At 40.0% G+C, this 15,569-nt stretch overlaps 1 protein-coding gene across 1 annotated transcript in view; it reads right to left on the bottom strand.

Annotated features, from left to right (window-relative positions):
- Nucleotides 1-15,569, bottom strand: part of PLD5 (phospholipase D family member 5) — a 356,225-nt gene that overhangs the window by 169,710 nt on the left and 170,946 nt on the right. The window contains exon 4 of the mRNA XM_033197381.1: nucleotides 6,423-6,534. Coding sequence (XP_033053272.1) covers nucleotides 6,423-6,534 — 112 coding nt within the window. The remainder of the gene's footprint in view (nucleotides 1-6,422; nucleotides 6,535-15,569) is intronic.

Here is a 15,569-nt window from a genome sequence, read left to right as displayed (position 1 = left end):
GGGTAAAGAGATGAAGGTAAAAGGGAAAATACTATGTGTAAGGCTTAAAAATGGACTTGGTCAGGCATGGTGGCACATGCCTGTAGTCCCAGCTACTGGGGAGGCTGAGATAGAAGCATCACTGGAGCCCAGGAGTTCAAAGGTGCAGTGAGCTACTACAGTGCCATTGTACTACAGTCTGGGCAACAGAGCAAGACATCATCTCTCTCTCTCTCTCTCAACAACAACAACAACAACAAAATTTAAAAAAAGGATGAAAAAGAACTTGTAAATTGTCAAGGGAAATACATAAGGGTATTTCAGGCACAGGGAAAAGCATATTTTGAGAAACACGGCCCTGAAAAAGTAGGTTGTGTTTGGGAATCACAAATAGCTTTCAGATACTTGAAAAGTCAATTACAGTAAATAGTAAGAATGAGACTGAAACAAGAGATTTCAGACCTTGAGGTTTCAAATGCCTTTAAAAAAAAAACATCGACTTAACTTCTAGGTCACTGATTCTAAATCTTTTATGACATTTATTTCACTCATCATTTTATCATCCAACCATGAATAAATAAAAGCCTACTTTTTTTTCCAAAAGGAAATTTATGTTTTCTGACTTTATTTTAATTGTTGCTAGGCTACAGAGGCATTAAATATTGTAGTCATATTATAGACAGCACAATGAATTGTTATGGTTTTGGTAGACAAACAAATAATTCTTAATTTTCACTTTAATTGCAACAGTAACTATAACATACAAGAATGAAAAGTACAGTGGTATCCTTGAGGGATAATATTTTGCTTAGGACTAAAATATACAACCAGAAATAACAATTGTGTTAGTAATATAAAAATTCAATAATATGACTGTGCTATTACTAGGACCAGCTTTGGTGAGAAGTAGGATATCAAAGGCATTTGCTGGGACGCATGAGTAGAGAAAACGGGACTTAAGAGAATTGCTGGCCAGGCGGAGTGGCTCACGCCTGTAATCCCAACACTTTGGGAGGCCAAGGTGGGCAGATCATGAGGTCAGGAGTTTGAGACTCGCCTGGTCAATATGGTGAAACCCCATCTCTACTAAAGATACAAAAATTAGCCAGGGGTAGTGGCATGTACCAATAATCCCAGCTACTTGGGAGGCTGAGGCAGAAGAATCACTTGAACCCGGGAGGCGGAGCTTGCAGTGAGCTGAGATCACACCACTGCACTCCAGCCTGGGTGATGGAGCGAGATTCTGTCTCAAAAAAAAAAAAAAAAGAATTGTCACGATTACTCCTAGTAAGCCAAGTGGTGGCAGTAAGTGGCACATCCCGCAGGAACATGGATTTGAAGAAAGCAGAGGATTTCGATGACAATCTCACATCTCATTTAGCTTGTTTCTGAAGTCTACCAATTAAGATCATGTATCAGACAATGAGAAGCCATTTCACTTATACTCCACTTTCAGCTTTTAGACTCAGTCTGGTCAAGACTTATAAAATGCAAAAACAAAAATGAAAGCTGTATGAAAGCAATAGAAAGCCTTGATATTTATAAAACAAATTTATTTAAATAAATTTTTATAAAGTAACTTTCTAAAAATACCAAATGACTGAAATCATACCAAGTATATTCTATGAATATACATAATGAAAATAACAAAGGACAAATAGAACAATCTCCAAATGTTTGAAAATTAAGATTTACATTTCTAAATAGGCCACAGTACAAAGTAGACTATAGTAGAAATCAGAAAACCTTTTGGACAGAAAAATGATTTAGACATTTATGTCATATTAAAAATAGAGAGATGCAGCTAAAGCAGTAGTAAGAGGAAATATTGTAGCTTTGTTATAGGCATGAAGTAAAAGATTCAATATTGTCAATGCCAATTTTCAACAAGTTTGTCTACAGAGTCAGTGTAATTCTAATACGATTTCAGTAGTTTTATAAGATGGTTCCAAAATTTATTTCAAAACCTGAAGGTCCAAGAATAAGGCAGTTCTAAAAGTGAAGAACAAAGATGAAAGTTACACCATCTGTAACACATATTACAAAGGCAAGATAAACAGTATGGCATTTGTCCTGGAATAAATAAGTAGACTAAGAAAATACAGTAAAGTGGGCCGGGCGCGGTGGCTCAAGCCTGTAATCCCAGCACTTTGGGAGGCCGAGACGGGCGGATCACGAGGTCAGGAGATCGAGACCATCCTGGCTAACATGGTGAAACCCCGTCTCTACTAAAAAATACAAAAAAACTAGCCAGGCGAGCTGGCGGGCGCCTGTAGTCCCAGCTACTCGGGAGGCTGAGGCAGGAGAATGGCATAAACCTGGGAGGCGGAGCTTGCAGTGAGCTGAGATCCGGCCACTGCACTCCAGCCTGGTGACAGAGCAAGACTCCGTCTCAAAAAAAAAAAAAAAAAAAAAAAGAAAATACAGTAAAGAATTCAAAGACAGAACTAAAACATAGTCACCTAATTTTTAACAACGATGCCTTGAACATGCTGTGAAGAGGTTTTTTTTAAACAAATGACCCCCCATTTGTATAAAAATTAACCTTTACTGCTACTTCATACCATAAGCAAAAATAAAGTCCAAACTTAACACAGACTTAAGCCTGAACAGCAAAATAATATAGTATCTAGAACAGAACAAACAAGAACATCTCCATGACCTTGTAATGATAAATAGTTTTTACACAGGATGCAGTAAGCATCAACAATAAAGGAGTAATTAACAAATCCGATTTCATTAAAACTCAATAAGAATGGACCAATAAAACCAAGCAACAATAACACTGGGCAAAATACTTGCAGAGGCACCTTCTCCAAGAGAATATGGAAATGGTCAATAAGCATATGAGAAGATGCTCAATATAATTAGCCATCAGAGAAATGAAAATTAAAGATACAACATGATACCTATCCACCAGAATGGCTAAAATAAAAAGAACAAGGTGCCACATTTTGCAAGGATGTGGAGCAAACAGAACATTAACATAGCGTTTGTGAGAGTGTAAATTGTTACAATCATTTAGAAAACTGACTGACCAATATCTATTGAAATTGAACATATATATAGCCTATTACATCAGCAATCCCAATCCTAAGTATATACTCAACAGAAATGTATATGTGTAGACATCTGAAAGACATGTACAAGAATGCTCATAGCAGCGCTATATATAATAACCCAAACTAGGAAAAACCCAAACATCTACTATCAGTAGAACAGATCCATTGTATTATATTCATACAATGGAATACTATACAATAATGTAAAATAAACCACTGTTATATCCAACATGTATTGGTCTTATAAACATAAAACTGAGCCAAGGAATCCAGACACAGAATTCTGTGATTCTATTTATATAAAGCTCAAAGAAAGATAAAGATAATCTATGCTAGAGGTCAAAATAGGGGTTCCCTCTGCGGAGGGCATTGACTGCAAGGGGGATTGAGAAGGCTTTCTGAGATGTCTGCAATGTTCTACATCTTGATCTGTGAAGGTGTTATGTGGATGTGTTTACTTTGTGAAATTCATTGAGCTATATATTTAATACTTGTGCCTTTTATTGCATGCATGATATTCCTTAGGCATCTGCACATCTGCATGCAATTTGGGAGAACGTGTAAGTTGATAATAACCATGTGGTCGAAGATCTCTTTGGCAGCTGTGTGGAAGATCAGATGGTGAAAGAGGAAAGGTGACAAAGGCTTGAGCAAAGTATTAACAGACCTGAAATAAGGCAGGTGGGTGAGGAGGAAATGTGGTATCTAGAAGAAAGACAGAGTGGGTAGAGTCTATAGACCGTGGCTCCTTAGATGTGGCTTATGAGAGCGTGGAGTTGAGTTTCTAACGTGAGTGACTAAGCAGATGGACATTTAGGTATAGGGACAGATGCTGTGTTGGTGCAGGGAGGGAAAGAAAGCACGTGAGCTGAGTCAACACGTTGCATTTGAGATGTTTATATGAGGGATACAGGCGGAGATGGTTAGGAAGTGAAATTAAGAAAACTGATTAGTAAAACCCATTTTGAATTTACAGAGACTCTGGTGTAAAATTAAATCCCTCCCTGGGTGCAAGGACTTCATGAGGGCTAGGTTTCAAAAGCACCTCACCTCCAAGCCACAGTGTGAGACCTTGAAGAGATGGTTTCTGACTTCCGAGTCAAGGAGAGAGGCAAAGCGTGGGGAGCAAAAGGAACAGGAATGACCCGCACGCCACCCATCGGGAGGCCTTGGCCAGCTGTCTCACTTCTCCAGCCTGCCTGGCCTTTTCTGGGCCTACTGACACCTGCACTAAATCTTTACCATTTATTGGGAAGCCATGCTTTTATTCTTTTTCACAACATATTTGATTAGTTTCTACATTCAGTACCTCTTGCAGCTGAAATTGCTCATGGCTCATTTTATATTTACCTATTTTTTTGTGTGTGTGGGATATTTCTGGAAAAAACTTTCTAGAATTTTGCTAAAAGACTAGAATCCCTCCCCGCAAAAAAAGATAACCCTTAAGCAAAATATTCATTCACAGATTTAAAATAGTCTCATAAAATTATTTCTAAAATGTACTGTTATTTAATATATATCTACCAAAGGACAAGAGTAGAGAAATACAATAACTGTATTTTAAAGTTTTATACATGTTCTACATACAGCATACACATCATGTGCATTACTAAGAGCCAGAGAGGCCTACTATCGCTACCTAGAAAATAGCTATGAGAAAATAGGGTCCTGCTTATTGCTTTACTCCTATGAAGGAAAATAATTTGTTTTCGTATTTTGATAAGAAGTCTTATTATATATCAACAGAACCTAAGTTGTTGTAGTATCTACATATGCTTGGAAATTCAAACACTTCTTTTTCTGTGAGATGCAATTACTATAATGAAATTTTAATGTATAGTTCACAATAGAAACATAAACCAGGCCTTTATTTGTACATTTGTCAATTACTATTTACAGTAGTAAATATTCAGCAACTCCTAAGAAAATCTGTTAGCCTTCCTAATATCCCCCAGTTTTAACTTTGGGTTGAGTTTACAAGATTTAGCACGGGCTATGGCAAGAAAGAGAGCTGTGGATGTCTCGGGCTCCCTCCTTCTCTTCCTAACACATTGGCTTTTTATCCTGTTGGGATAATCAAATGCAAAGAGATGCTAGTAAACTCCATATGGAAAATCATCTGCAAATACAGGACCCTTGGTTAACCAAAAGTAATCATTTTCTCAGAAAAAAAAAAACTGTTGTCTAACAAATTATCAGATCGTGAGAATCCAATTTTACATTTTTAAAAAATAGGAAAAGTAAGAATACGTTTCTAAGCCACATTGATTGTTATCTGTCAATCCACTGAACTAGGCACTTACAAGTTTTTCAAACACATTCTGCTGTACCCAGGTAGCACAGCACAGCTTTTCAAACATACGACTATCTCATGTTTTATTTTCCTGTGCATAGAAAACTTGTGCATGGTGATAGGTACATGTGCGTAGCCAAGCTTATGTCTTCTATATGTCTATGACTTTCAATATGCTTTATCACTTCCAATTTTTCTTCTCCAGGAGGAAGGGCCACTGGGGCTCACTTATTTGATTCCTGTTCTGTTCCATTTTTAGAAGGAATTGCCACTTAAAAATGTGGGGAAGATGACAAGCAAAAAATGCACAATATGTTTAAATAGCACAAACATGAGCTGTAACGCCATCAGGCAGAACATGAATGACTCACTGGGGTCAGTGCCCTGTCCTCTTCTAGGGACACCCGGCAGCTTGAACATTTTCACTGGCTCAAACATGCCTTTCAGAGGCTTACACTTGGGATAATAAATTCCATGTAACAATTTTTACAAAACAGTAAAAACTATTTGGACATGAGAGCTCAATTCGGTTGAGATTACAGCAAAATAAAGTTATTTTGGAATTATTTTCGGTCTTCATGAGATTGTGAGAAAAATTGCAAAATGGCTATATAAATGGTGTTCTCCCGTGGAATTGTCTTAAAACTCATGAATCAGGCAATGTTTCATAGACTCCAGGATCTGACTATATTATTTTTAAAAATATAGCATGAAAAGAATTTTCATTTGGCAGGCAAGAGAAAAGTAGAGATCCAGTGTGTATTCTGATGAGAAGTGGTTCTTCTCTGTAATCACACCGTTGAAATGTTCAGAAAGGGAAAGATTCTTCTTTCTAGTTTATCATCATTTATTGGGCAGTAGATTATTTTGCTTACACTAATATGCAACAGTTTTTTAAAATCCCAATATATTAATTAGTTCCTCCACTTAAAAACTTTAATCGAGCTGTTTTTCAAAGGAGATGCAAATGTACTATGTACTAAGTGAAATGTACTAATTATAAAAATATTATATATTATTTTAAGGGAAATTAAAAGTATCTTAACAGAAAACCCAGCGATAGAGTAGCATATCAACCTTGGTCTTACCCTTTAATTTCAAGGCTTCTAATACCTTTGAATCAGCTGTTACATCACTCACTAGCTTGATTTCAATATTTTGTGAAGTCAGTTGGAGCAACTTTTCAAAAAGACGTTGACCCTGGAAAAAATATTCAGAGACAAAGAAAGTCAGAAAACCTAAATATTTACCAATTTAGACAGATAAAAATAAACTCATAGAAATTAATCTACTCATTCAAATGTTAAAAAGGCAAGCATTTCAACAATTGGTATTCAGATTTATGAAATTCTTTCAAAAGAGTTTCTGTCAATAGAGTAGTAGCATGAACACAGGTTGCAGTTTTTGGGGGGTATTGTGCAATTAAACAATTATTGCAATAATAATTCCATTGCTATAATGCAAATCTACCCTTTTCTGCTTTTTGGATCTGTAGTTATCTACACACAAAGAAGCAGCAAAGATTAAGCAGTTGTGTTTTGGCCCAAAGAGACCTAGATTCCAGCTGGTTTTCCAATTTACAAGCTGTTTCTTAATCTCACTAATCTCCAGTTTCTTCCTTTGCAAAATGCAGATAATATTAATATTTACTTCAAAAGGTTTTTGTGAGATTAAAGAATAGTAAGTAAGCATTCTTTAAGTATTAGCTGTTAAGAGGGAAATTATGGTTACTAATCAGTGATTTACCTGAATTCATGTTGTTTAAATGTATTTTAATGAATCAACTAATGTTCTACCTAAAAATAACTGAAATAAAAAACAAAATCAAAACTAAAAGTTTTTCAGCCAGGCATGGTGGTTGATGTCTCTAATCCCAGGACTTTGGGAGGCGAGGCAGCTGGATCACTCGAGGCCAAGAGTCTTAAGACCAGTCCAGCCTGGCCAACCTGGTGAAACCCTGTCTCCACTAAAAATACAAAAATTAGCTGGGCATGGTGGTGTGCGCTTATAGTCCTAGCTACTTGGGAGGCTGAGGCAGGAGAATTGCTTGAACCTGGGAGGCAGAGTTTACAGTGAGCCAAGGTTGCACCAGAGCACTCCAGCCTGGGCGACAGAGTGAGACTACATCTCAACAAACAAACAAATAAACAAAAGTTTTCCTTATAAGATTTTCTTTTCTTTTTTTTTTTTTTTTGAGACAGAGTCTCGCCCTGTCGCCCAGGCTGGAGTGCAGTGGCCGGATCTCAGCTCACTGCAAGCTCCGCCTCCCGGGTTTAAGCCATTCTCCTGCCTCAGTGTCCCGAGTAGCTGGGGCTACAGGCGCCCGCCACCTCGCCCGGCTAGTTTTTTGTATTTTTTAGTAGAGACGGGGTTTCACCGTGTTAGCCAGGATGGTCTCGATCTCCTGACCTCGTGATCTGCCCGTCTCGGCCTCCCAAAGTGCTGGGATTACAGGCTTGAGCCACCGCGCCCGGCCACCCTTATAAGATTTTCAAAAGCATATAATTTTGAGAGTAAGTTTTAATCTCAGGCAGACTGAATAACAGTAGGTCCACAGTCGTTGCATTATCTCAGGTCACTGGATCGCACCATTATCCTATTTATCATCCTTTGTATGTTTTAATAGACTCCCGTCTGTCTCCTTATCATAAAAGGAAAATGGTCTTCTTGTATTGATTTTTTAGATTTTTGCTGTTTGATCACAAACTCAAATGCCTTCAGGAGCTAAACAGAGAATAAGGCTTTGGTCTTAATGGCCCCACAGCGGCAAGGTCTTACCTTATTCTGGTAAGAAGGGACTGTGGATAATGATATGGAATGGCTTTGGTGACTGGGAAGAGAGAATGATAGAAATGTGGAGGCAGAGTGGTGATTCCTGCAATTCGGCCTTAGAAAAGAGAGAAGCCACCCGGGCACGGAGGCTCACGCCTGGAATCCCAGCACTTCGGGAGGCAAAGGCGGGTAGAACACCTGAGGTCAGGAGTTTGAGACCAGCCTGGTCAACATGGGGAAACCCAGTCTCTACTAAAAATACAAAAATTAGCTGGGCATGGTGGCGGGCGCCTGTAACCCCAGCTACTCTGGAGGCTGAGGCAGGAGAATTGCTGGAACCTGGGAGGTAGAGGTTACAGTGAGCTGAGATTGTGCCACTGCACTCCAGCCTGGGTGACAGAGTGAGACTCCATCAAAACAAAAAAACAAGAAAAAAAAACAGGGAAAAGAGGAAGGGAAGGGGAGGGGAAGGGGAGGGGAAGGGGAGGGGAAGGGGAGGGGAAGGGGAAGGGGAGGGGAAGGGGAGGGGGGAGGGAAGGGGAGGGGAAGGGGAGGGGGAGGGGGGAGGGGGAGGGGAAAGGGAAGAGGAGGGGGAGGGGAAAGGGAAGAGGAGGGGAAGGGGAAAGGGAAGAGGAGGGGAAGGGGAGGGGAAGGGGAAGGGGAAGGGGAAGGGGAAGGGGAAGGGGAAGGGGAAGGGAAGAAGAGGCTGAAGATCAAGACCCTGAAGCTTGGGGTGTTAGGAGGAAGAAGCTGGTGTTCTTGTGCTGCGGTGACAGCTGACAGCAGGCAGGAGTATCTGGCATATCCAGCTGTGCTCTAGCCTGGAGTTGGCTGGCATAGCCATTGTTCCATAACCCCTGGGTGTTGGAGGACAGAGTGGAAGTTGCACTGTTGCACTAAACACATTTAGTTTAAGTAAGTGTAGGAATAAAAGTTGCTCAAAGTGGAGCTCATCAAAAGCCATTAAATTTCTCTGTACTCCAAAAGCCTGGAGGAAGCCTCACCAAAACCAGGTATTCTGGGTGGTATGTTGAGTGCATCAGACGGTTATTAACTTCTTATTTAAAAAAGAGGCAGAGGCTGAGCTTATCCTTGTAATCCCAGTGCTTTGGGAGGCCAAGGTGGAAGACTCACTTGAGCCCAGGAGTTCGAGACCAGCCTGGGAAATATCGGGAGACCTTGTCTCTACAAAAAGTTAAAAGAAAATAGCCAGGCATGATGGTGCACGTCTGTAGTCCCTGCTACTGAGGAGGATGAGGTTGTGCTTGAGCCTGGGAGTTTGAGGATGCAGTGAGCCATGATTGTGCCACTGCACTCCAGCCTGGGCAACACAGCTAGACCCCATCTCCAAAAAAAAAAGAGACAAGAGGGGAGAGGGAGGGTGAGAGAGAGAGAGACAGAAACAACTGGACAGACAGAGAAGGACAGGAAAGAAAAACAAGCCGGTGCTGATTTGCTGATTTCAGTGTCTATGTAAATTTTAAATTTACTGTGTAGAGGTAGGGGCCTGGATGGTGAGAGGCTCAGGCACAGGATGTGAGGGAGAATCCACATCAAAGCGCTTTGTGGTTCTTGGATAGAGTTGACACCAACAATACTTCCTTGTCAGTTTTGGCACTCCTCCAAGGAGTCCATTCTACCCTTACTCCATTGAAGGTTTGGTGATGTGTGCATGGCCCAGATTTCCAGAACCGAGACTCGTGTCATCACGTGTTCATGTAAGTCGTTTGCATTTTTTCCTTTCATACAAATAAACACTCTGTGTGTTCCGTAAGGCCCCATGGTCAGTGGGCTCGTAGTTTTTGGCCAATTTATTTATTTTTCCTGTTAGTTAACGGAATATATTTGGCACGGCTGAAACATTCAAGAGACCATCTAACTTATCTGTATTTCTGGCTGTGCCTTCAATTGATTTCCACTGTGTTATTTTTGTGGGACTTAAAGACAACCAGAACTCTCACACATGAATGAAAATAGAAATTCCAAAATCTACAGATACTGGCAGACTGTCATTGAATAAAGCTTATTTTTACTTTTGTATGTGCTGATTACTTACACCAAGGAATCCTACAATTTTTAATTATAGTACTCACTGTAATGATCCTGGGCTTGGGGAGAGTTTCTATAGTTAGGGTTGAGGTAGAATTTCTATTAAATCTCTCATCTTCCGCGTGTTATCTTCCCATACAATTATTTTTGTTAAGACATTCAAAATGTAATCATTTCCAAAGGTATTAAACCCTACTCTATGCAGAGATCTGCAGTAAGGCCTCCTAATGCTTTCTGAGTGACATTCACTCATCTTTTTTAAAATTTAAATTTAAATTTTAATGTTTGAGACAGAGTCTCACTCTGTTGCCCAGGCTGGGGTACAGTGATGTGATCTCGGCTCACTGCAACCTCCGCCTCCTGGGTTCAAGTGATTCTCCTGCCTCAGTCTCCCATGTAGCTGGGACTAAAGGCACCTGCCACCACGCCTGACTAATTTTTGTACTTTTAATAGAAATAGGGCTTCACTATGTTGGCCAGGCTAGTCTTGAACTCCTGACTTCAGGTGATCTGCCTCCCCTTGGCCTCCCAAAGTTCTGGGATTACAGGCGTGAGCCACTGTGCCCGGCCTCACTCATCTGTTTTTTTTTTTTTAAATAAGAAATAACAAAAGTGCCTTAGCTGTTAAACATCAGCAATATAAAACCTTGCCCTTTCTAGTAAAGAACATTAGCCAACATTTCAGACTTAGATAAATCATCTCAAAGACCATCAGTGTCTCAGGGACGCTGAGCAGCTTTAGACCAATTTGTAAATGAAGTCGTAAAAGCCTTATGATGGGGAGGCTGAGGCAGGAGAATGGCGGGAACCGGGAGGCGGAGCTTGCAGTGAGCTGAGATCCGGCCACTGCACTCCAGCCCTGGCGACAGAGTGAGACTCCGTCTCAAAAAAAAAAAAAAAAAAAAAGCCTTATAATGTACAGTAGAGTCATATGCAGGAAGCTGTACCTGCAAAACAGAGACCCAGCTCAGCCCCTTTGTGACTTTAAGAGGATGCTTCATGTAGGAGACCCTTTCCATCCTGTAGGGGAGGAAATAAACCTGTTTATCTACCCTCCTAGGTTCAATGGCCGGGCCCAGGAATCAAACTGATGAAAAACTATCAAGAGAGAACCAACATTTTAATTATGTACACACCAAGTTTTAATTACATGCATACAAGGGAATCCTGCAAAGAAACGAGACTCAAGGAGGTGGCCAGATGATTGAGGCTTATACACTGTCTTAGGCTAAGCAAAGGAAAGTGACTTTGGGGCTTCCAGGTGGGGAAGGCAAGTTATAAGAAGGTGAGGAGAGGTATGGTAAATAAGGTTTGTTCTGCCATACAGGTAAGAGCCTCTCAGGTGATGACAGCTATCTCCAGCAGTCCCTCTCTTCCTTGTACATAGCCATCATTTTTACGCAGTTAGAGGAAGGTAAGAAACACTCTTCCTGCACTGCTGGTTCTCAGTTCCCTACAGCTCAATATAATCCATACGCTAAAGGGGTCTATTTTGGGATGGCATCTTCTGGTCCCCTTCAATCCTGAAAGGCTGGTGGGTCATAAATACTGCTTGCTTCTGTTGACCCAAAACAACTGGTAGAGAGGATGAAATGCCCAAATACAATGTGAAGGGAATAAGCAAAAACACCAAAGAGAAACCCAAAGTTATGTTAGAGAAACTTAATTCTGAGGCTTATGTAGACTCTACTGCTGGCTTTCAAGCTTGTTTTAGCAGTCGAACTCTTAGTGCAAATAAAAAGGGAAGCGAAACATCTCCAATCCCTTCCTTCCCTCCGGGACAGAATCCGCAGGGCTCCACAGAACACAGATGGAAAAACTACTGAATTTTACTCCACATCATAATGAGAACCTTCAGGATACTGAGATTTCCTACAAACGGAGAAGGCTGTAGCTGGAAGACCACTTAGATCAATAATCGGCCAATCTCTTCATCTTACAAATGAGGACACAGAGGTACAAGAAAATTGAGTGACGTGCTGATGGCCACATGGCTTGCTAGTGGCATAGTCAGGCCTAGAACATATATCTCTCCTTCCTGATGCAGCACAGTCCTCCCTGAATGATCATTTTGTTATGTTAAAGTTGGAAAAGGAAGGGGTATTCCGAAAGAAAGTTACTCCTCAGTCTCTCCCACTCTTTCCATTCCCAGCTACGGTCGAATAGAGTCTCCCAAGCCAAGCAGTGCTGGGGCTGAGGGACACTCAATGACCAGCAGACTCAGGTTCTGGGGAGTCCAGAGGCCTGCAGAACAATTCTTAGCCCTATATGAGTGTTCCAGAGTTGCCTGTTCTCCAACAGGCGGTGCAGGAGCCAAGGCCACCTCCCTAAACCCGAGGCTGGGTATATGAGGAGAGAGGCCTTCTTTGGTTGCCCCAGTGGGGAACTAGTAAACCATTCAATGCTGTATCTCCAGTCTTTACCTTCCTTCACCTGAAGGATGGAAGCCGCTAATAACCTGATAAAGTTAAATATCAACACATTTAAAGAGAACCAATAACAAGAAGGAAGATGCTTAACACAATGAGCACCTGGTGATCCAGGCTCCTGGAGAAGATGGAAGTTAGAACTGAAATACAGTATGTGCACTCAAGGATGGTCAAGTGTGTCTGGTACTAATACTCAACGAGTGCAGAACTAACTTACAGGAGTAATTAAAGAACCATATGGCCATTGTTGTAACCTGAATTAGTGGCCTGAAGATCAAATGCAAGAAATATTTCAAAGTATATGTGCATGTAATACATACACACACACACACACGTAAACATAAGGAGAATTGGGAAAAGGCTGATATATAAATAAAGGAGATATAACACGTGTCTCATAGGCATACTAGAAGAGGAAAAGAAGCAAAAAGATTAGGTTTGCAAATAATACAAAAAACAATCCAAGTTGAGGAGAGAACTAAATCTACAAGCTGAAAAGGTACCTGAAGGTGAAGGCAAATTTGATGTAGAAAGAAACATAGAGCCATATTCCATAAAATTAACATCGAGGAGAAAGACCAAATTTTCGCCAAAAAAGAGTTACCCATCAAGGAAAATGGATCAGATAGACTGGCACAGATCGACCCAGCTGTAAGTACGTGGTCGTACAGCCTACTGAAGACAAAGGCTGAGGCCCAAGAATCCTTTGCACACTCAAGAATGTTACCTGCCAGGGTGAAATAAATATTTGCATATATATACAGACTTAGAGACTATCTTGCTTACTTAACCCATATGGGGAACACATCCATATTTAAAGAAAAACTGTGACCAAACAGTAAATAACACTGAACACCATAAAAGAAGATGAGGGGAGAATAAGTGAGGAACAGTATGATATGTATATGTGTTTCGAGCACTAAATGTGGGTTTTTGAAACGGAAGTCACACATTACAGGGGAAGGTCTACTGAGAATCAATTACATGCATTCTCAATGGGAGGGATATTGCCCCGAAGGGACTGAAATAGTGTTACTCTTTTGATGACTAACACACAGATATACATAGAACACTTATACAATATATTTGTGATATTAAATACCATGGGAGGCAGTATTAAGAAAAAATGCATTAGAAGGCTCCTCAGGATGATAATAATAAAAAACAGGTTGAGAAATGCTGATCTGTAATCAACAGGATAAATAACCTCAGTAAAAGACTAAAAATGCAGGTGGACTTTAAGGTATTAGATGGGAAAAAGTGGATCATTTTTATGAAATGACACAATTTATGGTGCTTTGACAGCTGTAAACTGAGATGTACCAAAAAGCATGGCAACTAAATATATAAAGCAAAAGTTAATAGAAATGCAATTAATACACTATCACAATGTAATACTTCAAAATATATTTCTCAAAATTGGGCAGATCTAATAGAAAACAAACGAGAACATATAAAAAGTATGTATGATCAATAAACTTGATTATATGTGTACTTTTATATACTTCTCACTGTATATATCAAATTCCCTCAAAACAATTTTTGTTTGTGGAACATTTACAAAAATCTGTCTTGTAACTGCCACTAAGAAGCCTGAACAAAAGCTATAATGGAATATTCTATAGGCTTCATTCTCTGCTCACAATCTAAGAAAATTAGTAACAAATTACATGTTTTGTGAGTATAAAACAAATCTTACCTATTTGGAAATTCAAAACTCACTCTTAGATTATCCTTATACCAAAGAAGAAAAGTAAATGTATGCCTTCTCTAGAAAGCTATGAATAGGTGGGTACCTCATAGCAAAACCATGAAAGGAGGCAGTATCTGGTGTGGAAGAGAAATGTATTAACCATAAATACCTTCAGTATTATTTTTAAAATAACATAAAACCATATTCATCATATTAACATGGTAGAGGCATAAGAATGTATAAATATAAAAGGGAAATTAATAGATAATCCAGGAATGGTATGCACAAGAATTTTTGTTTCTAAGTTCTGGGATACATGTGCAGAACGTGCAGGTTTGTTACATAGATATACATGTGCCATGGTGGTTTGCTGCACCTATCAACCCACCATCTAGGTTTTAAGGCCCACATGCACTAGGTGTTTGTCCTAATGCTCTCCTTCCCCTTGCCCCATCCCCTGACAGGCCCTGGTGTGTGATGTTCCCCTCTCTGTCTCTCTGTGTCTAAGTGTTCTCATTGTTCCACTCCCACTTATGAATGAGAACATGCGGTGTTTGGTTTTCTGTTCTTGTGATAGTTTGCTAAGAGTGATGGCTTCTAGCTTCATCCATGTCCCTGCAAAGGACATGAACTCATTCTTTTTTATGGCTGCATAGTATTCCATGGTGTATATGTACCATATTTTCTTTATCTAGTCTATCATTGATGGGCATGTGGGTTAGTTCCAAGTCTTTGCTACTATAAATAGAGGCACAAGATTTTTAGCAATAAAAAGATACTATTTTAGTTCAGTTTGAAAAAGTTAAAAAGGTTTAATCTGGCACATATGAAGGGACCTCTATATTACAAATAAAAATGTGTTCCCAGTGAGAATTACTACACACTAATATACTTTCGAAAAATCTAGGCAATTACATGTACTGTCTTGGAATGGGGGAACCTTAATCAGGCTTTTAGCAGGCTAAATAATGGCTCCCCAAAGATAGTGCTTCTGAATCTCTGGAACCTGTCAATGTTACCCTATTTGGAAATACAGTCTTTGCAGATATTATCAACTTAAGGATCTTATGATGGGGGATTATCCGGGATTATTCTGGATTATCTGGGGATAATCCTAAATACAATCACAAGTGTACTTGTAAGAGATGGGCAAAAGGGGATTTGACACAACTAGAGGAGAAGGCACTGTGAAGATGGAGCAGGAAGATATTGGAAGATGCTGGCCTTGAAGGCTGGAAGGTGTAGCACTAAGCCAAGGAATGCCAGAAGCCACCAGAAGCTGGGAGAGACAA

Source organism: Trachypithecus francoisi, unplaced genomic scaffold, assembly GCF_009764315.1.
Source record: "Trachypithecus francoisi isolate TF-2019V2 unplaced genomic scaffold, Tfra_2.0 Lachesis_group5, whole genome shotgun sequence".
Taxonomy (NCBI): domain Eukaryota; kingdom Metazoa; phylum Chordata; class Mammalia; order Primates; family Cercopithecidae; genus Trachypithecus; species Trachypithecus francoisi.
Note: the sequence above shows the minus strand (reverse complement) of the source record. Positions and strands in the feature narration are given on the sequence as shown.